The 25,340-nt window shown below is 48.0% G+C and overlaps 2 protein-coding genes across 3 annotated transcripts; both read left to right on the top strand.

The window, feature by feature from the left end:
* The first annotated feature begins 12,462 nt into the window (after positions 1-12,462).
* Positions 12,463-14,503, top strand: LOC124659973 (G-type lectin S-receptor-like serine/threonine-protein kinase SD2-5). 2 transcript variants are annotated; one of them, XM_047197778.1, is made up of 2 exons: positions 12,463-12,805; positions 12,917-14,503. In XM_047197778.1, the coding sequence occupies exons 1-2, from the start codon at positions 12,523-12,525 to the stop codon at positions 14,380-14,382; spliced, it is 1,749 nt and encodes a 582-aa protein (XP_047053734.1). In that variant the 5' UTR covers positions 12,463-12,522; the 3' UTR covers positions 14,383-14,503. The 2 variants fall into 2 exon arrangements, with proteins under 2 accessions (XP_047053734.1, XP_047053733.1); XM_047197777.1 differs by having other exon boundaries at positions 12,463-14,503.
* Positions 14,504-16,492: 1,989 nt separating this feature from the next.
* Positions 16,493-18,504, top strand: LOC124659972 (PR5-like receptor kinase). The gene has a single exon (XM_047197776.1). It carries the CDS (start codon positions 16,499-16,501, stop codon positions 18,371-18,373), a length of 1,875 nt encoding a protein of 624 aa, XP_047053732.1. The 5' UTR covers positions 16,493-16,498; the 3' UTR covers positions 18,374-18,504.
* Positions 18,505-25,340: the final 6,836 nt, after the last annotated feature.

The raw sequence follows: 25,340 nt of genomic DNA, 5'->3' as shown, positions 1-25,340 counted from the left end.
ATGCACCGAGGAAAACACAAAATAAGAGAAGGCAACAGTGGGTTATTAGTAATGTTGAGGAAATCGCTTATCGGGGTCAACTCGGTCGGCTGCCGATTAGCGATTAATAGCCAAATCGGCCGATTAATCGGGCGATAAATGAGTTAATCGGGCGATAAATGAGTTTATCGGCTAATCGGTGACCACTGAATTGGGATTAATCGGGCGATTAATCGTTGAATCGGACGATTTTTTGAACAGTGGTTATTACACAGATGAACCTATAAATATGACTTAGAAAAATAACAAACTCACTGCGCAGGTACTATAGAACGCACGTTTGATACTATGAATAGAAGAATAAAATCACAGCTAATGCAAAACGCAAAGAATGTCGGTACTACCATATTGAAAAATGTCTGGATTTTTTCTTATGTGAACTCATCCTTCAGTATGAATTGATGTCAAGCAGACGGTACGAAAACATGCCCAGGCTAATAAGCTAGAAACATAAGTGATCTTGGGGATTCAGTTTTGAGCAAACATGTACGAAACATAGTGTGTTGTATTTGGTTACTCCTACAACGTAAACGTAAACACTAATTAAGGATGAGCAAGAGCAATCACCTGGTGTGTAGAAACTTGCGAAAGGATGGTAGCAATTGGTATATTGTGTTCCATGATCAATTCTCCTGGATTGCATCGACTTAAGTTGAACCATGTATACATTGCGTTCCAAAGATATAAAAAATGCATCAGTATCCTCGCAATATCCGAGTAAAACGTAATGGGCCACGTTCCGCGGGATCCCAGGAATGTTGTTCATGTCGATGGTCTTCCATATCTCCCATGTGGCAACGCCATGGAAATTAGCATTCCTCTACCAAATCCGAAAGCGGGGGTACGACAATATGGCTAGCCCAACAGCGCCATCCTCAGCCTCGACAATCCGACGGTACCCAGATTGGAACTCACATGTAATGAGAGGCCACGCGATCACAGCCAGACTCTGCTCATACAGATCAAGCACAAGCATGTCCCTGTCCATGCCAACTGACAGCAACCAGTAGAGTGCATTACCAATAAGTACGCCAGGAAAATCATAGCCATAATAACGAAGCTCAGATGGAGCTGCTGTTGACATGATCTTGCCCCATGTTCTAGTTTTCGAGGAGTAAATACAGGCAGTGGGTCTAAAATCCAATGTGTACTCCGTCATCAAGACCACTTTGAAATGGCCGGAGTGGCAGCCACCGTGCACGTGGCACTGGGCGCGGTCATCGCAGAGCACCGACCCTCTAGACTGCCTGAACTGCCTGAACACCTGTGGAACGGCCACGCGGCACCGCTTGCCGGTGATGGGGTCGCACACGAGGAGCTTTGTATGCCGCGGGTTGATGGCGAGGAGGCGACGGTGGCGGCAAGCGAGGACGTCGTAATCTTTGTAGCGTCGACGCAGGTCGATCGCGGGGAGGGATGCGGCCCGGAGTGTCGAGGACGGGCGTGAAGGCGATCTCCTGGCTGTTGCTGCGATGAAAGACACCGAGAAGGGGCGGCTTCCGGTGGTGGGCGCGGAAGCGGGCGGTGAACTTGCGGTCGGTAACGAGCCCTAGCCAGCGCCTGCAGACTGCGGAGGCGCGTGGGAGGGAGCATGGCTTCGGTGGGAGGCGGAGCAGGATCTCGCGGAGGAGATCGTCATCTTCGAGCGGGGACAGAGGCGCCGCCGGAGTCATTGCGGCTGTTGGAGATGCGGGCTGGAGATGCAAAGAAAATGAGTCGGGCAAATGGTTGGGATCCTGGTTGTTGTACCGCTGCGAATCGTGCGTGTCAAACCAAAAACAGTATCTTCCTAGCTCGTACGTAAAAAAACCCTAGCTAGCTCGCAATCTTTTGCTATCCTTTAACTGATTAGTATATGAGTTTGCTTCCTAGTCCGCGTTTGGGTACACATGCCCCAGGTGCATCTCTAACCGATTTCCTAAAATTTAGAGGACCAGACGGTGAAGCAAAATAGAGGAGTATTTTGCTCTCAACGGTGGCCGCTAGATCGATCCGATCCCCTAAAACTAGTTAACCATTTGTCGTAGGATTTAAACGATTTCGACTACAGTTTACACATAGTTCATAGAAATAAATAAAAACATGAACGGAATTTAAGCTAACAAACTAAAAGTAGAGCTTAAACCAATTAAACTAAACATCAACCGAGCCCGCTGTCATCGTTGCAGCCTCAAACTCCGCCTCCCAGTCGTCGAACGCGGAGAAGTCAATCCTGTAGTCGTCGTTCCCGCCTCCTCCTCCTCCTCCTCCTCCTCCTCCTCCTCCTCCTCCTCCTCCTCCTCCGACGCGGCACCTCCCCTCGTACATGGTGTACGCCGCCGCCTCCGCCGCGACGTGTTCGGGATTGTGGGGCCGGAGGTTGGCCATGTACTCCTTGCCGGCACACTCGGCCTTGAGGCGTTCCCACGCCTCGCGGTCCTCCCTCGCGAGCTGCGTTGCACGGCCACGGCGGGGAGGCGTGATGAGCTCCAGCACGGGCTCAGTGGTGCCGAGCAGGAAGTTGAGCTCGCCGCACTCGGTGCTGTGGACGCTGACATTCTCGATGTCATGCATGCCTCCACACCGCCTGCGCCGCCGACTGGAAGGTGCCTAGCCAGATCCTCCAGGCGGTGTTCCGGCCAGTGATCTCGGCCACTCGGGGTCCCCACTCGTGCTGCTGCACGCTGTGGTGTCGGCTATGCAGTGGCGGCGGGAGATCAGGGAGGGCACTAGTTCGGCGATGCTGCCCGCGCGCGGTTGCGGCTGGCGCTGCGGATGGTTGGAGGGGAGCGGTGGCGGGAAGATCCGGCCATGGTGATGGGTTTGACGGCGATGGGGTTTGGGCCACCAAGAGTTCTCGGTGCCTACGCAGCAAACGATTCTTTGATTGTTTCTTAAAGATAAAAAAAATCTCCACCGAGTAAATATTTAATAAAGTAAGTAACTTGTTCATTTTGGACAGGGTGTTTCTGCACCCGGGTGCATATGCACCCTTTATTTAAAATGCATATTAAACATATTTCCAAATGTTAAAAAAATAAAAACAAAAATGCCTCGTGTATACCTTGACATGTTACATGTTCACAAAGTTGTTTCAGCAAAAACCGATATGTTTTGTGCCCTGTACTAAAAAGACAAATTTTTGGTGTTAAAATAGTCTATTTCTCGAGGCATTATTTGTCTTTTTACACATGGTACAAAAATTGTTGGTTTTACGTGAAACTTTATGTGTACACATAGAACATGTCCCTCTACATGCTAAATTCTTTTCCTAATTTTTTTTACTTTTTGAAATATGTTTTATACATACCAGGTGCATATGCACCCATGATCAGTTTTGGTTTTCCGGTTCATTTTCTCCTTTTCTCCTAGCCGCCCCTAACCCGCTCACATTATAAATCATTACACTCATCGTGCTTTAGGCTTTCTTCCATAACCTCTCTTTTTATGCCTACTAACTTTCTTATTCTTAGAACTGCTACCCCTATGTGCAGCTCTATTTGTGTTATTGTCTCTCCAAGGACAAACAAAGTTACAAAGTTACAAGTCCGAAAAGGACCCCAACATCCACCAACGGCTCCGACAAGGAGCTATACATTGGATTCACTTTGTCGATTTTTACTATTTGTCTTAGCAGCTTCACACTACGGGACAGCTGCAGTCTGCCGATGGCCGCCAGTCGTCGGCACAGCAAGGAAGGCCGTCGGCACAGGCTGTACCGACGGTGACCGTCGGCGTAGCATCGTCGGTATAGTTCTGGTCGGGGACTGCCCGATCACCATCGGCACAGACTGGCCGTCGGCATAGATTGCTGTACCGACGGTTTAACCGTCGGCATAGTATTTCAAAATTTTCAAATTTATTTTCCAAAAAATAGTCAAATTATGTTTTTCGAAAAAAAATATTTTTTTTCTAATTTTCTAATTATTCTTTTTTACTTGTTAATCTTTCACAATCACATTTAGTACACCTAATCTTAGGTCAAATTGCACGTGTAGTCAAACTTCCCAGTTGGTCACCCATCCTCACACTACTCCTACCCCAGCACGCTTAACTTCTTGGTTCTCTTCTGATGAGCTTCCACGAAAGAAATGACACATTGTTGTTAATACTACCATCTCAATCATATTAACCCTTTGACCGTGATGCCATACTTCTATATTTTTGAATTCTAAACAATCACTTAAGTAAACAACAATGAATATATATAAATAATAATAATATATAATTCGAAAACAATTAAATAATTTTATTTTTTATCTTTTTTATTTAATATGGAATAATTAATATCAGTAAATGCGAATTTGGCAAATAATATGTCTAAATTGATCAGAAAAATGAGAGGAATACAAATATGACATCCATATCATATTTTGAACCTACAAAGTTAATTTACCCAAAAATCATGAGCATTAGATCAAGTACCTCTAGTTTAAATCTGATTGACTTTATCGAAAATAAGGTGGGAAACGGCCTCGGCATGACATAGTTTGCCGAAATGAGGTCATATTTGGCACATGTGTGGGCCCTATGATGGGAAGCAAGACCCCGAATGCGGATTTCTAATCCAACCCACGGGCGACCATCTTTTCATTTTTAGCTTGCCCAAACGGTTTTTATTTGTGAAGCAGCTACATGGGGCGCATTTTAGTATGACATGAAACCTCCGTGTGATGTTAGTAGACCACCTACACACCAACTATCACATGGCATGTGCACGCGTTAGATTTTTGGGAACACATGCGGCTTCCGGCGGTGTCCTGCCGAATCCGCTGGAAACTGGCCGGATTTGAACTAGGGGTCAACTATCCACCGCTCCAGAAATTCCAGAAAAAATGTTTTTAGTTCTAGGATGCATCATTATATGTGCTAATTTTTGTTCGTTTAATTTTTTCGCGAATGGGTGCACCCGCACGCCCGGTACAGCGATACTGCATGTCCCGGGGGCCCTGTTTTGGCCAGATGGCAATTGGAAAGAAGTCAAAAAATCCCACGAAGCCGCGGGGCGTCATTTTATATGTCATAGTAACTATTTCGTTTGTCAAAACTGGGATACGGTAATTATTTTGAAAAACCCTTCACGAAAAGGGCTATCATGTCCGGAGTTCTATGGATTTTAGGTGAAATGAGGTGGGAAACGACCTTGGCATGGCATAGTTTGCCGAAACGAGATCATATTTGGTACGTGTGTGGTCCCTAGGATGGGAAGAAAGTCCCCAGGTGCGGATTTCTATCCGAACCACGGGCGACCATCTTTTCATTTTTAGCGTGCCCAAACGGTTTTTATTTATGAAGCAGCTACATGGGCCGCATTTTAGTATGACGTGAAACATCCGTGCGATGATAGTAGAGCACCTACGCACCACCTATCACATGATATGTGCACGCGTTAGCTTTTTGGGAAACCATGCGGCTTCCGGCGGTGTCCCGCCGAATCCGCTGGAAACTGACCGGATTTGAACTAGGGCTCAACTATCCGTCGCTCCAGAAATTCCGGAAAAAATATTTTTAGCTCTACGACGCATCATTATATGTGCTAATTTTTTCCCGTTTAGTTTGTTCGCGAATGGGTGCACCCGCACACCCGGTACGGCGATACCGCATGTCTCGGGGCCCTGTTTTGGCTAGATGGCAATTTGAAAAAAGTCAAAAAATCCCACGGAGCCGCGCGGCATCATATTATATGTCATAGTAACTATTATGTTTGTCAAAACTGGGATCTGGTAATTATTTTGAAAAACCCTTCACGAAAAGAGCTATCACGTCCGGAGTTTTATGGATTTCAGGGAAAATGAGTTGGGAAACAGCCTCGGCAGGGCATAGTTTGCCGAAACGAGGTCATATTTGGCACATGTGTGGGCCCTAGGATGGTAAGCAATACCCCATACGCGAATTTCAAATCCGACCCACCGACGACCATGTTTTCATTTTTGGTGTGTGTGAAAACCATGAAACCTCGAACATTATAGCTTATTTCTAAGAAGATTTGTTTAGGTATTTGAAATATTCCATTTTTGATATTTTTCTATGATAGATCTTGTTTTATGCAAAATTTGATATATTATACTTATTTTTCTCAATTAGAATGATTTAGTTATGCTTTTTTGAAGACTATCGTGGAGAAATAGAAAAAAGCTATGCCGACGGTATAACCGTCGGCACAGGTCTGTAGTGAAAAAAAAAAGAAAAAAAATGTTGTGCCGACGGCCAGGCTGGTCATGCGCCGACGGCCAGAACTGTGCCAACGGTGACCGTTGGCACCTCCAGCCTGTACCGACGGCCATCCTTGTCACCGCGCTCCGGAGGCTCCTGTGCCGACGGCCCCGACATTTGGCCGTCGGCACATCGCTTGGCCGTCGGCGTACGGCAATTCTCCCGTAGTGTTATCTCGAGCTTCAGTAGCCAAGTTGTCCCTAAATGCCGCGAAAACCTCCTTCACCATCTCTTTTGCTTTGAAAATATTGAAAATATTGATTTGCTGATTAATAGCCTCCGGGGAATCGCCTAAACTCACTTTGCTATCCTATATGACTTTTGCTAAAGAAGTATTTTGATATGAAGTAAGAACATGGAAAGGGTTAGATGTATGTACCTGAAATGTCTTTTTTGAGGCACGCTGTTCCGCCCTCTGCAAAATTGTCAGAGCCCATCGTTGTTCTTCAGGTTCCTATTGCTCTGCCTCACAGCAACTACTGGGTCCTTCAGATTAACCTTCTCGTTCTTCCCCTCTTTGTGTGTGATACAAGTTCGCACAAGCTTTTCCCATTCCACGGCTTCATGCCCATCGAAAAAGCAACTGACACGGGAGTAGGATCAAGAGGTTCTTTGCTTCCCCCTCATCAGCATTATGTTCCAAGACCGGACCTCCACAGCCAGGATAAGTGAAGAAAAGGAGTTGATATGCCGGAATATCCTCTTGAATGTCTTCAATCTCCCCGACCACGAACACCAATTCCCATACCGCATCTTCATTGCAAGCCCAGCCTGAGATGCCAAACACTTTCGTCCAAACCTCATCCAACAACCCAAAAGCTTCGAACTCAGGGATAGACTCAGTCACCCTTGTTTGAAATGAAAGTAAGGCCATGTACAAAACGTGTCAAATCCGTGCGACTTGCCCGATCGAGGAACTCCCCTTCGAAGTCAGTTGACGGATACGCCAAGGCCAATTCAAATCACGGTACAACAGAGTTAATTCCTCCATCACCAGATCAGTACCGCAAGCACCAGACTGAACAGTTAACACAGCACCTACAGTAGTGGGAATAGTAACCGAATCAGGAACATTGATACGCATGTTGTAGAACATCCTATCACCTGCCACCATCGCACAGAGCCTCAAGACCAGGTTTTTTGGTCCCTCGCATTGAGAAGAGACATGGCCGGATTGCTTAAATGTATTAACAAGTTGGAGCAGCAGTCCAATCTCTTTGAACATGCCAAGTCTTGGTGCACGTGTGATAATAAAGATCCTTCTTAGCATGCAACGAGGCAATCTGACCACTCTGTTTCTCTTTCTCTGCTCCCTCACGAGTCACCCCGCTGCTGCTACCAGGCACGGTCATGGGCGGATCCACCACCGGGTCGAGGATGGTCTGTCGACCCGGCTCGGAAACTGTGGAAAAATAATCGACCCTAAGGCATCTTCAATGGGACGACGAATTTCGGACTCCTAAAAGAGATCGCGAGCGTCCGTTTGCATCGCCTCGCGAACGTATTTTGTTCGCGCGTCCGTTTGCATCTAGGTGTGCTCCCACCGGGTCGACCCATTTTTTAAAGATTTGCAACATATATAGAAAGCATAGAAACCTAATACATTCAAACTATACGAAGTAGTTCTAGAAGTCTAGACTACTTGTTGCCTGACGGGCCGGCCCGTCGTTGCGTCGCTCCCTCGTCTGCTTCTTCGCCGCCTCCCGTGCGGCCGCTAAGGCTCGGTGCGCTGCCGCGTCCTCTAGCAGGCACTGCTGCAGCCTCGCGTTGGCGGCGTCGTCCTTGAGCGTCTCGAAGGACTCGACTATAGCCCTCTGCTCCACCGCCTTCTCCTCCGGGGTAGGCGCATCATGGTCATCGGAAGACCATGATATGTCGGAGTCAGAGTCCTCTGCGGCTGCGGTGGCTGCCACCATGCGTTGTTCCATCTCGGCGTCGACCGTCGCATGGGCCGCCCGCTCCTCCTATGCTCCCTTCTCCGCTTCAGCCAGGGCCTCGGCGTCCCTGACCAGGTCGAGGAGGTCGGTGCTGTCGTCGCCGTTCCGGCGGCCCGCCGCCTTTCCCCGCCGGCCTGCCGCCGCCTTTCCTCGCCGGCCCGCCGCCGCCTTCATCTCCAGTCCCCATCTCCGACTCCAATCTCCTGGCCTCTGCTTGGCCGGTCGGCCCTGCCCGGCTGCCCCCAGCTCGGCTCGTCCCCGGCTGCCTTTGATGGACGCCGACGAGGAGGCAACTTAATGGTATGATACTATCTTATCAAAATGTAGCTCTATTTTAGTGTTCTTTTTTTTATAGTTATTTTATTGTTGTACTTGATGAAATATGCAAATTGAATCTGTTTGGACCTCTTTTCTTGAATACATTTGCTCTTTTCTTGAATACATTTGCTCTTTTCTGTTAAAAAAAATTTAGAGCTTGGTTTCGACCCCCCTCAGTTCAATTCCTGGTTCCGCCATTGCAGGCACCAGTCCTGATATCAGCCAGGTTAGGGGGCGCAGACCATGCGGCAGTGCACCACGACCACCACCAAAACAACCCCCCTCTGGACCCGCCATCATGGAAACCTGAGGGCATCTCCAGCGGCGCGACGTATTTCGGACGTCCAAACGGACGCGCATCTGGCCTAATGGTCGAAATCGTCCGGACATCCGTTTGCGTCGGGGGTGGCTCCAGCGGCACGACACATAATTTTTTTTTTCATTCATGAAGCCATAATTTACATTAATAAAAAAACATAAAAAAGCCAGAAAGGCGTGCTAAAAGTAGGTGATGCCTACTGCGGTCGTCGTCGCTGACGAGGTCAATCAACTCCGGCGTCGGCCATGGAAGCTCATACGCCGACGGCGGAGGAGGTACCGCCGCATGGGCAGGAGCCTGTGGCCAGGGATCCCACGCCAGAGCAGCAGGCGGAGCGCGGTCGTTGGAACGCGTCGGCGTGGCCGGAGGAGTCGCCGGCCTCCCCTGCGCTAGCGCTGACTCGCGGAGCTGGATTGTGAGCCCGTCCCACAAAGCGAGCTCGTTGAGCTCGTCCTGCTCGCTGGTGGCCCTGTGCCATGGCAATGGCCTCCTCCTCGGAAATGTCCGGCAGCTGGGTCTCCGGATCCCACGCCGGCCCGCTGTCGTCGTGGTCGTACTGTGCCATGGTCACGTCCTCGTCCTCGTCCTCCTGGTCGTTCTCTATTCTTCTGCGGCGATCTCGCGCTCGAAGTAGTCTACATCGGCGAGGTAGCCAGCGCGGCGACGCGCGTCGAACTCCGACGACCCGAATGAAATCCAGTTGTAGGAGTTCAGCGCGTACGCCGGATCCTCCCGCAGATCCGGCGGCAAGATCGCTCGGCGGCGGCGCACCTCGTCCCGTCGCTCTCGCCCCTCGCGCGTCACGGGGCGAACCGGCACGCGCCTCGAGTTGAGGTACCAGCCCCCTCCCGGCAAGTTCGCGTCCGGCCATGGTACCGGCCGGTTTTCCTCCCATAGCTGCCGCGCGAAGTCGACGCGCACGTACCAGCCGACCCGTGCCTTCTTACCGGACCGCGAGCCGCTAGACTCGTGGTCGTTCTTGGTCTTGCGGAACGGCCAGCATTTCTTCCCCATGGCGTCGGTGGGGTGGATACCGTGGGATGTGGCAATGGTTTGGTCGGGGCCGCCGACAGCGTCCCTTTAAGAGGTTCGGACGTCATCTCGCCTTCAATGGCCTGCCACTGCAACGCCGCCTCGCTGCGCACGCTCGCGGAAGCCGAGGCGTGCCATTCACGCGGCCCTGCAAAGGCTGCAGCGCGCCGCTCGCAAGTAATGCCGCGGAAGACGATGCAGTTATGTCCTTGCCAGGCGGGCCCGTGCGACGACCGAGCGGACACTTTGCGCGTCCGCTCAGCGTCCGCAGAGACGCAAACCTGGCGCATATTTGGACCAGGTTTGCGTCTCTGCGAACGGCCCGATCACTATGGGTCGCTCCGCTGAAGATAGTGTCAGACGCATTTCCGGCTGTCGCGCCGCTGGAGATGCCCTGAGCCCCCAAATCCGCTGCCCTTCGAAGAAATCGCCACAGTACTGATCCTGTCTCGCATAAGGACCAACCTGATTCAGAACATGTCCACCAGAGCTTCCTCCGAACCCCCAGTGAACCTGAAAATTGGAACATCATCCTGAACAGGAACCTCCACTTTGACCTTCTTCAGATTAGGAGCAGGAATATCCTGTGATAATTGACATGGTCCCAAATTTTTTTTCCCCAGATGCCAATGTAAAAAAATATTATGTGGTCCCTATTTTCACCCCACAGTGTGAATCGTGTCGAAACGAACGAGGAGACTTGACTCCTTCATTCTTATCGTTCATCACATGGATGCATACACACACGGACACAAAGATCTGTGAACAGTATCGGTAAGATTTGTCCACATCAAATTACCTGCTACAGTTGAAATGGTACTCCCTCCGATCCATCAGTGCGTTCCATATTAGTAATCAGAAGGACTAAGAATTTAGATGTACCTCCAGCTTAGATGCATGCACGATAACTAGAATTTTGAAAAACAAATGAATGATTCAGCTAGCAATAACTTCACAGATGGACAAAGGGATGGACACCATATCTTGAGTAAAATTTACAATCTCAACTAGCTTCCACCAACTGGCAAAGAGTATCACAGCCATCAGCAGCTACTGGAGATGTTTGATGACCTGAAGAAGTCTAGAATATATAATCAGCATGAGACGTGAAAGCTTTCACTGAACAATGCAAGACACTACATGGATTAGCAATTGTCTACGCAGCATAAGTTCTACTCCCTCCGTCCATAAATAGATGCCAAAGATTTATTCAAATTTGGATGTATCTATACACTAAATCATGGCTAGATGTATTCAAATTTAGACAAGCTTTTGACATCTATTTATGGACAGAGGTAGTACTTTTTTACAAAGAATAATAAGGAACTCTTTCATGCTGCTCAAATCTTCCATTTACAGTTTGCTTCCAGGGCTAGTTCTCAACCTCTGAACTTTAGATTTTTTTAGTTTGCAGAAAAGCGGCCTAGGCTATCTGTAATCAGACGTGAATCCTTTCATGGTTGTTGTAGTAAGATGCTCATAAGCTTACAGGCAGCTGCCGACTGCTGTCAGATTCAGCTTGCTCCCAAGTACTTCTTGCATAGTGACAGTGACGGCCTATTTGTATCAGTTTTGCAACAAAGCATAGAGCAGCATATAAGGAATGAACAAAGATGTCCAGTCTAACAAATTTCCTCAGGAAACTTTATTTCACAGTTAAGCACAGAGCAATTGAGCTACAAAATATGTATAAAACAGCTAATAAACGCTTCACAGGACGTAATTCACGGAGTCCTGGGGAAGAAGACATGGCTCCGTGATTGAGGATATGATAGCTAAGGCCAGTGAATGGAGCATGCAGGTCTAGAGCTGCTGCTTCCAGGCAGCTGCCGACCGCTGTCAGTTTCAGCTAAGTCCTCCAAACATCGCTATTACTAACCACTCACTGGCCATGAACTGCCAATCTGAGGAGTCAATGGTGAAGTCATCGCGCAATCACAACCACTCACTGGCCATGAATTGCCAATCGGAGTCAATGGTTGATGTCAGTTTGATCGCCCACCAAGACTTGGCCTCTGGTCTAGCCGTCTAGTCACACCTGTCAAAACAACAAAATATAATTATTGCCTTCCACATTGATTCCCCATTTTTCTGTAAAGTAAATGAATAGATAGATTTTCCTTGAGAGAAGATAATTGATATTTACTGTACTCCTCGTGACACATTAGATACTGAGAAACCCGCCCGGTCGGATATTAGGAAACATTGATGCAACCGTATCACAATCAGCTCCAAATTTTCTACCACCTAATTCAGTAAATCACTGCAATTTTAAATCAAAAGATTACTGCTAGCGCAGAGAAGCGGAACTTGAGTATTTTACAGCCGAAATCATCAATGAACTATCTGCACATATTGTAAAGACGTACAAAAGAAATTCAAAGGAACTAAACAAGAAAGCTCAACAAGCAATCTGGCTCTAACAGTCCAATAACTAAAGTAGCGAATTACAGGATAATTCCACATAACCAGTCCATGTCTGCTGTCCACTAGCACCCTCCACTAATTCTTAATTACAGTATAATTCCACTTAACCGGTCCCTGTCTGCTGTCCACTAGCACCCTCCAATAGTTCTTCCACCCCATTGGCTGTCACAAGAGACCTACCGCAACTCAATTGTTCTGTGTAGTATCTCCTGGCACCTCCGTTATGTGTTAACCAATGCAAGGAAACCACAACACACCATGGCAGTGGTCAGTACCTATCCGTCTCTCCACCTCCTATCTCTCCACCTCCTCCTACTCGCCACCACTAACGAGGCCACTAGATTTACCATCATCAACCGATGCTCCTTCACGGTGGGAGGTGGCATGCAGCTCGATCCAGGGAAGAAGTGGACACTGGACATGCCCACAGGCACCACAGATGGGCGCCTGTGGGGGCGCACAGGCTGCTCATTCCATGGCAAAGGCGGCCAGTCGTGCCAAACAGGCGACTGCGGTGGTGTACTCGCTTGCACGGACAATGGTCAGCCACCCATCTCACTAGCTGAGTTCAAGATTGGCCAAGGCCAGACAGATGATTTCTTCGACATCTCCCTCGTCAATGGCTTCAATGTGCCCATGGATTTCCTGTCAGTGCCAACACAGGGAGGGCCAGGGTGCAGCAAGGGGCCACGCTGTGAAGCCAACATAACGGCGCATTGCCCAACCGAGCTGCAGGCTCCAGGAGGTTGCAACAATGCATGCATCGCCAGTGGGACAAGCAACTGCGAACCGACCACCTACTCAGGCTTCTTTGAGCAGATGTGCCCGGATGCTTACAACAGCTACAATGGTTTCACTTGCCCAACGGGAACCAACTACCAGGTCATCTTCTGTCCCCCATTAAACCTAACAGTTTCACCGGCACCTGCGAGTTCCCAGCCTGCGCCTATTGGGCAAGCAAGCATGAGCTTGAAATCCTCCATCTCAAGAAACCATGTTGTGGTTCTAGCTCCTGTAGGTGGCTTTGTTTTGCTCACACTATTGTTTATCATCACTTTCTTCACATGTAAACAAAGAGCACGACGACAACAAGATATGGAGGAAGAGGAAGAGTTTCGGGAGCTACAAGGAACACCAGTGAGGTTCACTTTTCAACAGCTAAAAGTAGCAACCAGGCAATTCACAGACAAGCTCGGGGAAGGAGGATTCGGGTCTGTTTTCAAGGGGCAATTCGGTGATGAGAGAATTGCAGTGAAACGTTTGGATCAAGCTGGGCAAGGAAAGATGCAATTTTTGGCAGAGGTTCAGACAATCAGCAGCATCCACCACATCAATCTGGTGAGATTGATTGGTTTCTGTGCTGAGAAATCCCATAGGCTCTTGGTATACGAGTATATGCCCAAACGATCCTTGGACAGGTGGATCTATTGTCGACATGATAATAATGATCCTCCTCTGGATTGGAGCACACGATGCAAGATTATTACTCACATAGCCAAAGGACTCTCTTATCTTCACGAAGAGTGCACGAAAAGAATTGCTCATTTGGATGTCAAACCACAAAATATCCTCCTAGATGACAACTTCAATGCAAAACTTTCTGATTTTGGATTATGCAAGCTCATTGATAGGGATACGAGCCATGTGGTTACTCGAATGAGGGGCACACCTGGATATTTAGCTCCTGAATGGTTGACATCACAAATCACAGAAAAGGCTGATGTATACAGCTTCGGTATAGTGGTCATGGAAATCATTTGTGAAAGAAAGAACCTCGACACCTCGCGATCTGAAGAGAGCATCCATCTTATTACACTGGTAGAAGAAAAAGTGAAGAGCGATCAGTTGGTAGATTTAATTGATAAGAGCAGTACAGACATGCAAGCACACAAGAAAGATGTAATTCAGATGATGAAGCTTGCGATGTGGTGCTTACAGACTGAGTGCAAAAAAAGGCCTAATATGTCTGAGGTTGTCGGAGTCTTGGAAGGCAACATGAATGCAGATATCAACATAAGTAATAACTTTGTTGCAACAAGTCCAATTTTTTTTGGTATTGCTGGAAATGTAAGCTACTCAGCTCCACCTTTGGTCTCAGATGTATCAGGCCCAAGGTGAAATGAGACAATCCCGAGTAAATGTGCAATTATATTATGAGCACCAGACTTTCTTACCTAAATGTATAATATTGAAACTTTTTGTTTTAAAACAAACGAAAATATGTTATTAATTTATTATTCCCTTTCAGTTACTCTATAATACCACAATCTGTTTCTACTTATAGCTGAAATTAGCAGCATGTTTGTTAGCTCCCATAAAGCAGACAAATGCAAGAACGAAAGCAAACCGGAAGATCGAGGGACTAATAAAAGAAAATCACTTAGCAACCACTAGTGCTTTTGAGTTTTGTGCAATTGCCACTGAGTTTCCATGGCACATGGTAGTGATGGTTGAGCCTAAATTTAAGTCATGCCGAAGAACTGAGGGGTAAGTAGTTCCTCATGAACCTGTTGTCCAATCGATGGACTTGATTTTACAGATATTGGACTTGACCAAGCGCAAGCAGCTCATGCATAAGCAGACACCTGGACAGAATCAACCTTCAGGTTGTGATTCACTGGAGATAGACATGGCATGGTATCTCTACCCTAAAAAATGGCATGGTTAAAAAAAATATTCTCTATAAAAAAAGGTTTGCCTCGAAAGCAGATCTAATATTACGAATAAAGCTTTTCTTATGAAATTTTGATAAACTTTATAAAGACTCAAGAAGCCATAATAAGAGGTTGTACATAGACAGGACATCTACAATTGTTGAGAAGACAGGTAAAAGACACGCATTGTCCACATCAGATGGTTGTTAGTGTTTACTTAGAAATAGGTAATTTTATCAAAAAAAAAAAGACAAACCCTATGTACTCCACAACGAACTTAGCCTCTCACCATAAGTGCTCAAATAAAAAAAATATGCACCGACTCAAGAAGGCTATCTTACACCATGGTCAATACAAATCCTGTTTCTAGCACACTTCCCGATTCTTGAAAAAATTAAGTTGCAAAATACCTACATCACAGAAATGCAATTTCTTCATTTCTTTTGGACAGCAGGCTGGGGACTTGCTAGTTTTGTACTTTTGTTAGAGTGGTACGAAGGGATACACCGAAAGTATGGCAATATCCAGAGAGGCAATCAATCACAAAGGCTTGCTAGCAAAAGATGCTTTACTTCTAAGGTGATGGTACAGCTGTGCCTGTCCAGTTCAAGCCGGTCACATCTAACTCACAAAGTTGCAGCCGAGTTCCATATTTTGTCACTTGACAAGCAAGTACCCAGCCAAAACCCCACCACCAAGGCACCATCAGGTTTTGGACCTGACCTGGTAGACCGTAGTTGACGCCTTGATGGCAATGGTATATTAGTAGTCCAGTCAAGTCAAGCTAGGCGTTCGAGGCAGAGCTGGTTCCACGCACCTGCCAGTGCCACCTTGTTGATGTCGACTCTCGACCATGACCCATAAAATCCAGAGAAATTAAGGTACAGCGCGTCTGCCACTGCCAACTTGCTCTTGAGGTTCTATCAATGGTGACCTGTATTTGTAGCGGCCTCCAAACTCCGGAGAAATTAAGATACAGATTGCATTATTTCCACATTGGCCAGAGACACAAAGATGACGACGCTTTCTGGCTTTGGCCGCCCCTCTCAGATGCACGCAAATGGTCAAGTCACAAAGTTATAGTGAGTGAGACATTGGAAACTTCCAGTGAAGCACGTGCTCCACTGGTAAGAAAAACTTATTCCAATGATAAATAATTGTAAAATACTTGCACATACAGGTTACTCGAGCCCTTTGTGCGCATGAATTTTTTTCATTACACGGAGTATTCTTACCACTTGTGCTGTGCTAAAAACGACATGTTTAGTGTCTAGAACCACTAAACATTTTTGTTACACAGGACACAATAACGTTTTAATGAACATTTACTGTATGCAAAGGACTTAAAAATTCGGGTGTCGTCTGTCTTGGCATAGAAAACCAAACGTTTCTTTATATTTTGGTCCCTTAGAGGTCCTAAAAAAATGGATCCTTTGTTGACTGAATGATTAGGCCAGTCAACAAGAGGTCCATGCCTGAGCAGCTTCCACGCAGCTGCCGTCACCTTCAGCTTGCCACCAAGTTCTTATATATAACAAAAGTTTCAGTCCGTGCCAACAAAGCGAGCAATGATAACAGAAATGGCAGCTGCCAGCACCTCTTCGACCCTCCACTCACTGTCCTTTTTCCTCCTACTTCTGGTTGCTCTCAGCGAGGCAACCATGTTAAACATCACCAACCGGTGCTCCTACACCGTGTGGCCGGCTGCTTTGCCCATAGGCGGTGGGGTGCAGCTCAACCCAGGGAGGACATGGACCCTCAACGTGTCCGGCCTCACCTCCCGCGGGCGCCTGTGGGCGCGCACGGGCTGCTCATTCGACAGCAGAGGCAACGGTTCATGCCAGACAGGCGACTGCAGTGGCGTGCTTGCCTGCAAAGGCCATGGTCGGCCACCCAACACGATGGCCGAGTTTATAATTGGCCAGTTCAACAGTACGGATTTCTTCGACATGTCCTTCGTCGACGGCTTCAATGTTCCCATGGACTTTCTGCCGGTGCCGGCGCAGGGAGGGACAGGGTGCAGCAAAGGGCCGAGCTGCGCCGCCAACGTCACATCGCAGTGCCCAAGCGAGTTGAAGGCTCCTGGAGGCTGCAACAATGCGTGCACTGTGTTCAAGCAGGACAGATACTGCTGTACTGGGAATGCAGCGTACAATTGTGTACCCACCAAATATTCTATGTTCTTCAACCAAATGTGCCCAGACGTCTACGTCGACTCCATGGATACTGACTGGAACAAGACATTCACTTGCCCATTGGGTACCAACTACCAGATCGTCTTTTGTCCACAGATTAATCTAACAACTTCTCCAAGCACCGGATTGTCATCCAGCAAAGGACGCATTGGTCTGATTCTAGGTACCATAGTCAGTTTCATCTTAATCACCGCATTCATCCTTTTTGTCATACATAGACGAAGAACACGACGGCACCAGGAGATGGAGGAAGAGTTTGGGAAGCTACAAGGAAGACCAATTAGGTTCACATTTCTTCAGTTAGAAGTAGCAACCGAGCAATTCAGAGACAAGCTTGGGGAAGGAGGATTTGGTTCTGTGTTTGAGGGCAAGCTTGGCGGGGGAAAAATTGCGGTAAAACGTTTAGATCATGCAGGTCAAGGGAGGAAAGAATTTTCAGCAGAGGTTCAAACAATCGGAAGCATCCACCATATCAATCTGGTCAAACTGATTGGTTTCTGCGTGGAGAAATCACATAGGCTTTTGGTGTACGAGTATATGCCCAAAGGGTCTTTGGACAGGTGGATCTATTGTCAGCATGAGAATAATGCTCCCCCTCTGGATTGGAGCATGCGATGCAAGATTATCACTCACATAGCTAAGGGCCTCTCTTATCTTCATGAGGAGTGCATGAAAAGAATTGCTCATTTGGATATCAAGCCACAAAATATCCTCTTAGACGACAACTTCAATGCAAAAATTTCTGATTTTGGATTATGCAAGCTCATTGATAGGGATATGAGCCAAGTAGTTACTCGAATGAGAGGCACGCCTGGATATTTGGCTCCTGAATGGTTGACATCACAAATCACGGAAAAGGCCGATGTTTACAGCTTTGGTGTTGTGGTCATGGAAGTCATCAGCGGAAGAAAGAACATCGACGCCTCTCGATCGGAAGAGAGCATCCATCTCATTGCCCTATTGGAAGAGAAGGTGAAGTGCGATAACTTGGTAGATTTGATTGACAAGAACAATGACAACATGGAAGCACACCAGCAGGATGCAATTCAGATGATGAAGCTCGCGATGTGGTGTTTGCAGATTGATTGCAAAAGAAGGCCGAAAATGTCCGAGGTAGTCAAGGTCTTGGAAGGCACCATGTATGCAGAGAGCAATATAGATCATAACTTTGTCTCAACAAATCAAGCTACTTTCGGGATTCCTGGAAGTGTGACCTCCTCTGTTCCGCCTCTAGCCTCACATGTATCAGGCCCTAGGTGAAACCAGACGGTGTTGGCAAGATATGCAATCAGATTATGAGTAGGCAGGGGATTTTCTGATGTAAAGAAAAAAAAGGCATCTGCTGTATTTTGTCAAATTACTACAATCTTAAGCCCCTTATCTTCAGTTCATTTCGTTTCTACTGCTTTGTCCAGTTATGTCTGAACTCAGAAATGTGTATCTGCTTATTATCGTTCAAGACTCGAAACTTGTAGCATGTTTTAAAATGTTCCTAGTGCCAACAAGGCAGAAAAATGCACTGAATGAAGCAAACCGGGACTATGAGAGACGAAGAAACACCGATAAATTAGTAGCTATAAGTGGTTTCGAAGTTATGTGCAAATGTTTTTTTGAGTTAGTGATGTACATGGAGTCCATAGGTACTGCCTCTATTCCATTTTAATCGATGCCAGGAGATGAGACAAGTGAACTAGCAATTGTTCCGATTGAAGTCAATTAAATAGAAACGGAGGGAGTAGATGATAAAGTAGTGATGCTGCATCAGATCTTCCAAAAAAAAAAACTGCATTGTATAGAGGTGTGCAAGACGTTGATGCTTACTTTTTGCTGCCGTTGGTGTTATTTATCCCCATCCTTGATCCTTGACCTGGCATGCTAACGAACTCATTTGTGAGCTCTTCATCGCCAAATCGTTGGCTGAGCAAGCAATTGGTACGGGATGCAGTTACATCTATCTACGAGGGTTGAGGCCTTGAGGGGGATGATACGGAAGAAGACGGCGGCGAGGCGTCTCGATGGCCGGCGATTAGTGGCGGCGCGCCTGCAGATGGGTAGAGGTGCAACGATGTGATCTACTAGGGAGGATCTGCGGCGGCGCGTGCAAGATGAGAGGCCATTGGTCAGTCGGTCCAGTTCGCCGGCGTGGTCGCCGCGGACGGGGCAACGGCGGCTGGAGGAGGCCATTGGGGAGGGACCACCTCCCGCAGACATGGGTGGCCTGGCCCAGTACGCACCCCACCAAATATCGCGCCCACAAACATTCACGCGAACGGAAAAGGTGTCGCCTTTATTTTCTTCCTATCTGCCGGGTGCCGAGTTGAAGAAGCCTGAAATCTGCTACCAGCTGCTTCTTACCTTTTACAGATCAGAGCCCGTAAACTGGGCAAAATCGAATAATAGCTGCCAATTACGGATTTGTTTCAGAAATAAACGAGCCCAAAATCGAAAAAGTTTTCAGTCCGAGACCGAAAACTTAACTCGACCTGTATTTGTAGGGGGCTTAAAGGGTGAACTGAACTCCAAACTATATTCATGGCGCGGTGAAATTTCAGATGCGACCAACTGCTTCTGTCGGTACAGTCGCTGGAATCTAGCCAAATTTGTGGCCTGCATGGGGCGGCGCAAGCTTGTGGGCGGCGAGCTAGCAGCGGCGTGGGGCGGCGAGGGGCTGGGCGAGCTCGTGGTGGCGCGGGGCGGCCCGGGACAGGGCCGGGCGAGCTCGTGGCGCCGCAACATCAAGCGGCGCGGGGCGGGCCGGGGCCGGCGCGGGGCTGGTGAGCGGGGGCGTGGGGCGGGGATGCGGGGCTGCGGGGCCGGCGTGCGACGGCGCGGAGCGGGGCTGGAGTGCGGCGGCATGGGCGGTTGGTGGGTGGCCGGCGTGGTTGGTGAGAGGAAGAAGAACCAAGGAAAAAAAGGAAAAAAAAAGAGAAAAAAAACTAACGGGTGGACTTTTAGGTGTTTTACGATTTTGGATTAGGATTATGCGCTCTGTTCTGCGCTGGCAGTTTTCCGACAAGTAAACACGAGTTTGATGAACTGAAGATTTTTTAGTTCGCGTTTTTACGGTTCTGCTAGAGATGCTCTAACAACAGTTTCGTTTGTGCAACACTACCGAATTTGCTTCTGCTACACATCTCTAAAGAGCATCTCTAGTCACGTCCCCCAAAGCATCCTCTAAATGGCGTTGGATCGAGCGTTTGAGAGACGTGTTTTGTTGGTGCTGCGTTTGGGGGACGTCGCTCCCCAGCCACGTCCCCAAATAAACTTTCAGATATTTATAACTTGAGCGAATTCATTTAAACTTGTTATATATTACATAGATTTGAACGAAATTCGATGAAAATTTAAAATAAACCCTAATCTAGAAGTACTTGTGGTGGCCAGGGGCGTCGTAGTACTGGTGGAAGTGTAGGATAACGTTGCATAGAAAACAAAAAAAATTTCCTACCGCGAACACGAAATCCAAGCCAAGATGCAATCTAGAAGACGGTAGCAACGAGGGGATTATCGAGTCTCACCCTTGAAGAGATTCCAAAGCCTACAAGATGAGGCTCTTGTTGCTGCGGTAGACGTTCACTTGCCGCTTGCAAAAGCGCGTAGAAGATCTTGATCACCGGCGCCACGAACGGGCAGCACCTCCGTACTCGGTCACACGTTCGGTTGTTGATGAAGACGACGTCCACCTCCCCGTTCCGGCCGGGCAGCGGAAGTAGTAGCTCCTCTTGAATCCGGCAGCACGACGGCGTGGTGTCGGTGGTAGTGGAGAAATCCGGCGGAGCTTCGCTTAAGCGTGCGGGATGTGGTGGAGGAGAGAGACCGCTAGGGTTTGGGGAGAGAGGGGGGTTGGGCGCCGGCCCTCTAAGGGGTGCGGCCAAGGCTGAGGCTTGAAGTGGCCAGCCCCCTCTCCTATGCCCCTCATTATATAGGTGGAAGCCCCAAGAGTTCTAGTCCAAGTCTTCGAATAAGACCCCAACACTAAAACCTCCCATATGTGGGAAACCTACTCAAGGAGGGAGTCCTACCCAAGGTGGGACTCCCACCTTTCCTTGAGGTGGGTTGGCCGGTGACATAGGCATCCCAACTGACATAGGCATCCCAAATGGGCCTGCCATAGATAGTACCCGGGGTTTAACGAAGGCCCACTACCCGAAGAATAAGAAGGTTCGAGAGCCCAAGATATATTAAGGAAAGTAGAATTGTAATAGGAAGTGTTGTTTGTAATCTGGCGGGATGAGGTAGAAACCGTCCCGGACTCTGTAACTTGTACAAAACGAAACCCTCGGCTCCACCTCTTATATAAAGGGGGAGTCGAGGGACGAGGAGATCATCGAATCATTGTCTCGCAAACCCTAGTTTTCATAATCGTCGAGTACTTTTCGACTGAAACCTTCGAGATCTACTTGCCCTCTACTTCTAACTAAACCCTAGCCTACAATCCATAGGCATTGACAAGTTAATCCCTTGTCAATTGGCGCCGTCCGTGGGAATTAGAGGCGTAAGGATCCGATCTCGATGGCACGTTCAAGATCTTCGACATCATCAACCGGAAGCAACACTATGGATCGAGGTAAACAGATCGCTCGCCGGTCTTGTTGATTTTGTTCCTCACCCACCCTCCCGTTTGGATGCATATGCGTATCTGGCGGAGCCCTTGGAGATGACGTTCGGAAGGTTTCACTTTCGCGTCGAGAAGGAAGGATCGTATCGTGTCGAAATTCCGATTTCGTCGGGATCGTCGGCGGTCGATTCTGATTTTTCAAGCTATGCATCGTCAACCGAGTCGAAGAAGAAACTTCGGCAACACGTTACGTCGCATCGAGCAAGAGAGAAACTCGCCAAGATCTTCGACGAACACATCGTTTGAGTCATCTCACGGACTCATATATAAGCGATGGCTCAAGCGATGTCGACAGCTTGCGACTTCATCGACAAATCTATCACAATGGGCAAGGTCTTCATCAATCTCAACAATGATGTCACCAAACCCAACATAGATCGGAGTACAAAATATCATCGGATTTATGCTATCGACAATCAAGAGGAAACATCGGAGGCTTTCGACGATTTGGGTAATCCTTTTGTCGATCCCTCAGATCTAAGGAGAGGTATGGGCACTAAATATGTCGGGCCCACACCACGTGTCAGAGTTCAACTTCCACGAGGCAGCCTCGGGATAGAGCCGCAAAAGCTTTAGATGGGTCGGAGCCAATGACGACAACAGCTACAGCTCAAGAACCGCAAGCTTATCAATATAGGCTCGCACGAACTGCCCGAGAAATAGAAAAACGGACGAGATGAGTTGAACAGAGAAAGGAGGCAGCTTCGCATCCAGCAGGAGAAGGGCAGATCTAAGTGGACAATCTAGAGTTTCGGGTGATAGCCACAGGGAGGCTCGGAACAGAGGAAGATCAAGGTTACAACACATACCCGAAGCGTAGAAGAGAGCACTTGGTTCAAAACCTCGACATGTCCTTTATGTCGATAGATACAAGAGGAAATATTATCCCTAAGACACCGAAGCCGGGTATATGGCGACACAAGCTTACATCCTCGCATCCAGGCCACCCCCGGAGATCCAAGGGAAACATTATACAACATGGCGTTAGCAGGGGTTGGAGCTATGGGGACAGCGTTCGTAGCAACGCCTCCCGAAGGAGCGGCAAGGAAAAATAGTCCACGACCTGCAGCGGCAACAGCGGCGGTTCCTGAAGGACCAAGCGGAGCAAGAGACACAGGAGCACAAGCAAGGGTCGATAGAGCGAGACAAAGCAGAAGGGATCATCGGCAATCCCCGGAGCTTAACGACGAGGATATGTGCGGCCTGCCGTGCTTCACAAGGAGAGTATGAAAAACTCGAGTCCCGTCGGGATTTAAGTTGCCTGATCACTTCAAAAAGTTCGACGGCCTGCAAGATCCGCAGGATCGGCTAATTGATTACCTCGAGACGGTGAAGTTAACTCGGAGGAACTAGAGCAACAGCCATGCAAAGTATTCAGGTGCACTTAAGTGGGGCCGCACGATCTTGGATCAAAAAACTTCCGCCGTGGTCTATCGACAGCTGGGAAAGTTTCGAGGACGTATTCGTCAAAAACTTCAGTGTCCACGTGCAAAAAACCTGCGTCGTTAGAAGAGCTGAGAGCGTGTCGACAAAAGCCCGATGAGTCAATGAGAAAATACATCCAAAGGTGGAACATCATAAAAAACTCGGCAGAAAATATATCTGACGAGAGAGCAATAGATGCGTTTGTCGCAGGAATTAGGCGTGGAGATTTTGTCGAGGACTTGGGAAGGACCAATCCAAAAACAAGTATCCGCGTTGATGGAGATAGCAAATAGATGGGCAGACGGAGAAGACGCTGTCCACAATAAACGACACAGTCGCCGCAGGAGGACCGTGGTCGAAATTATCAATCGAGGCGACGATTTCCTCGGCAGTATCCAAACTATGATGCCCCAGGGCAAATTTCGGCAGGATTTCGGGCAAACACAGGAGGAAACAACAGAGATGAGTATCAGAGAAGCAATGAGCAGCGAAGCGATAATAGGGACAACTCCCGCAATAGACAAAATAGTGGGCCAAGGTTTCCAAGACCTTTCGTGTCCCCCGAAGAAATGCTGAACGGACCGTGCCAGATGCATTTTTTCCTCGACAGCAACGGGAAAAGACAGTCAGGGCACCTGCAGAAAGACTGTCGAAATTTTCAGGCAATGTTCAGATACGCAGAAAATGCTCACGCTCGAGCAGCACAGAGAAACCCTCGGGAGCCTAGGAGCGAAGTTCATCTACCGCCACCTCCCGCGATTACAGACGACAATCGGCATCAGCTCAGAATAGGGGCAGCACCTCCACCACCACCTTATGTTGATCCTAACTCAAACGGAGCGGTGTCGATGATTCGAAGGGAAGGCCGTCCAACGAACTCAAAAAGTAATCTCGAGACAAGTGTTCATGGCAGAGAAAATGCCTCCACCAACAGCTTGAGTACCTCAATTGGTCGGGACAAGACATCGGCTTCACCATAGCGGACCACCCGCAGCAAGTTCCTCGACCGAGGGCAGTCAAGCACTTATTCTCGCCAGCAGTTATTGCGGGCTTTGATGTTTCTCGAGTATTCATAGATGGTGGCAGTAGCTTAAACCTTATGTATGCAGTATACATTGAGGAAGATGAACATATCCTTAGCAAACTTGAAGCCAACGGACACAAGGTTCCACGGCATCACACCGGAGAAACCAAGTTACCCATTGGGAAAGATCAACCTCGACGTTCGCCTTTGGAACCCGAGAAAATTATAGAATCGAGAAACTAGAGTTTGAAGTCGTGGATTTTCCATCGCAAGTACCACGCTTTGTTGGGACGACCAGCATATGCTAGATTTATGGCAGTACCACACTATACATACCTGTTGTGGAGATTGCCTGGACCCAAGGGACCAATCACGGTCAAAGGGAGTTTCGCCTTAGCTGATAAGTGCGACAAGGATTTCCATCGATTATCAGAAACTTTCGGGATGCAAGCGGAATATTTGGCGTCGAAAAGCATGACTGATTACGACGTACTGCCAGACGTTGGAAGGCCAAATAAAGAATCAACTTTCAACACAGAGAAAAATTCTAAGGAGGTGCGTATTCACCCGACAGTACCCAAAAAGACGACATCCATTGCAAACAACATGGATATCGCATAGGAAAGCGCGCTCGTCGAGTTCCTCCGTGAGAACTGGAAAATCTTCGCATGGTGTCCAGCCGACATGCCAGGAGTACCTGTGGAACTTGCCGAGCACCACCTAAATTTGGATCCATCAGCGAGACCAATCAAACAACCTTTGCGGCGTTTTTCGGAACCAAACCGCAAAGCTATGCTCGTCGAAATCAATCGACTACAAGAAGCTGGTTTTATCAAAGAAATATTCACATAAGCCACATGGGTAGCAAATCCCGTGATGGTGCCAAAGAAAAACACTAAGGTCCTTCGCATGTGCGTCGACTTTACGTGTCTCAACAAACATTGTCCAAAGGATCACTTCCCCCTCCCGAGGATCGATCAAATTATCGACTCCACGGCTGGATGCGAACGTCTTTCCTTCCTGGACGCGTATTCCGGTTACAACCAGATCAGGTTAAAAGAAGAAGATGAAGTAAAGACCGCGTTCATTACACCTTATGGCGTGTTTTGTTACAGAACAATGCCCTTTGGTCTGAAAAACGCGGGAGCAACATATCAGAG

The sequence above is a fragment of the Lolium rigidum genome, chromosome 6, assembly GCF_022539505.1.
Source record: "Lolium rigidum isolate FL_2022 chromosome 6, APGP_CSIRO_Lrig_0.1, whole genome shotgun sequence".
NCBI classification, from domain to species: Eukaryota; Viridiplantae; Streptophyta; class Magnoliopsida; order Poales; family Poaceae; genus Lolium; species Lolium rigidum.
The sequence above is the reverse complement of the archived record's forward strand: the minus strand, read 5'-3'. Positions and strand labels throughout refer to the sequence as shown.

Bases quoted from the DNA above. Each gene is read 5' to 3' on its own strand.
- LOC124659973 (XM_047197777.1), top strand. From the start codon at position 12,523: ATGGCAGTGGTCAGTACCTATCCGTCTCTCCACCTCCTATCTCTCCAC.
- LOC124659972 (XM_047197776.1), top strand. From the start codon at position 16,499: ATGGCAGCTGCCAGCACCTCTTCGACCCTCCACTCACTGTCCTTTTTC.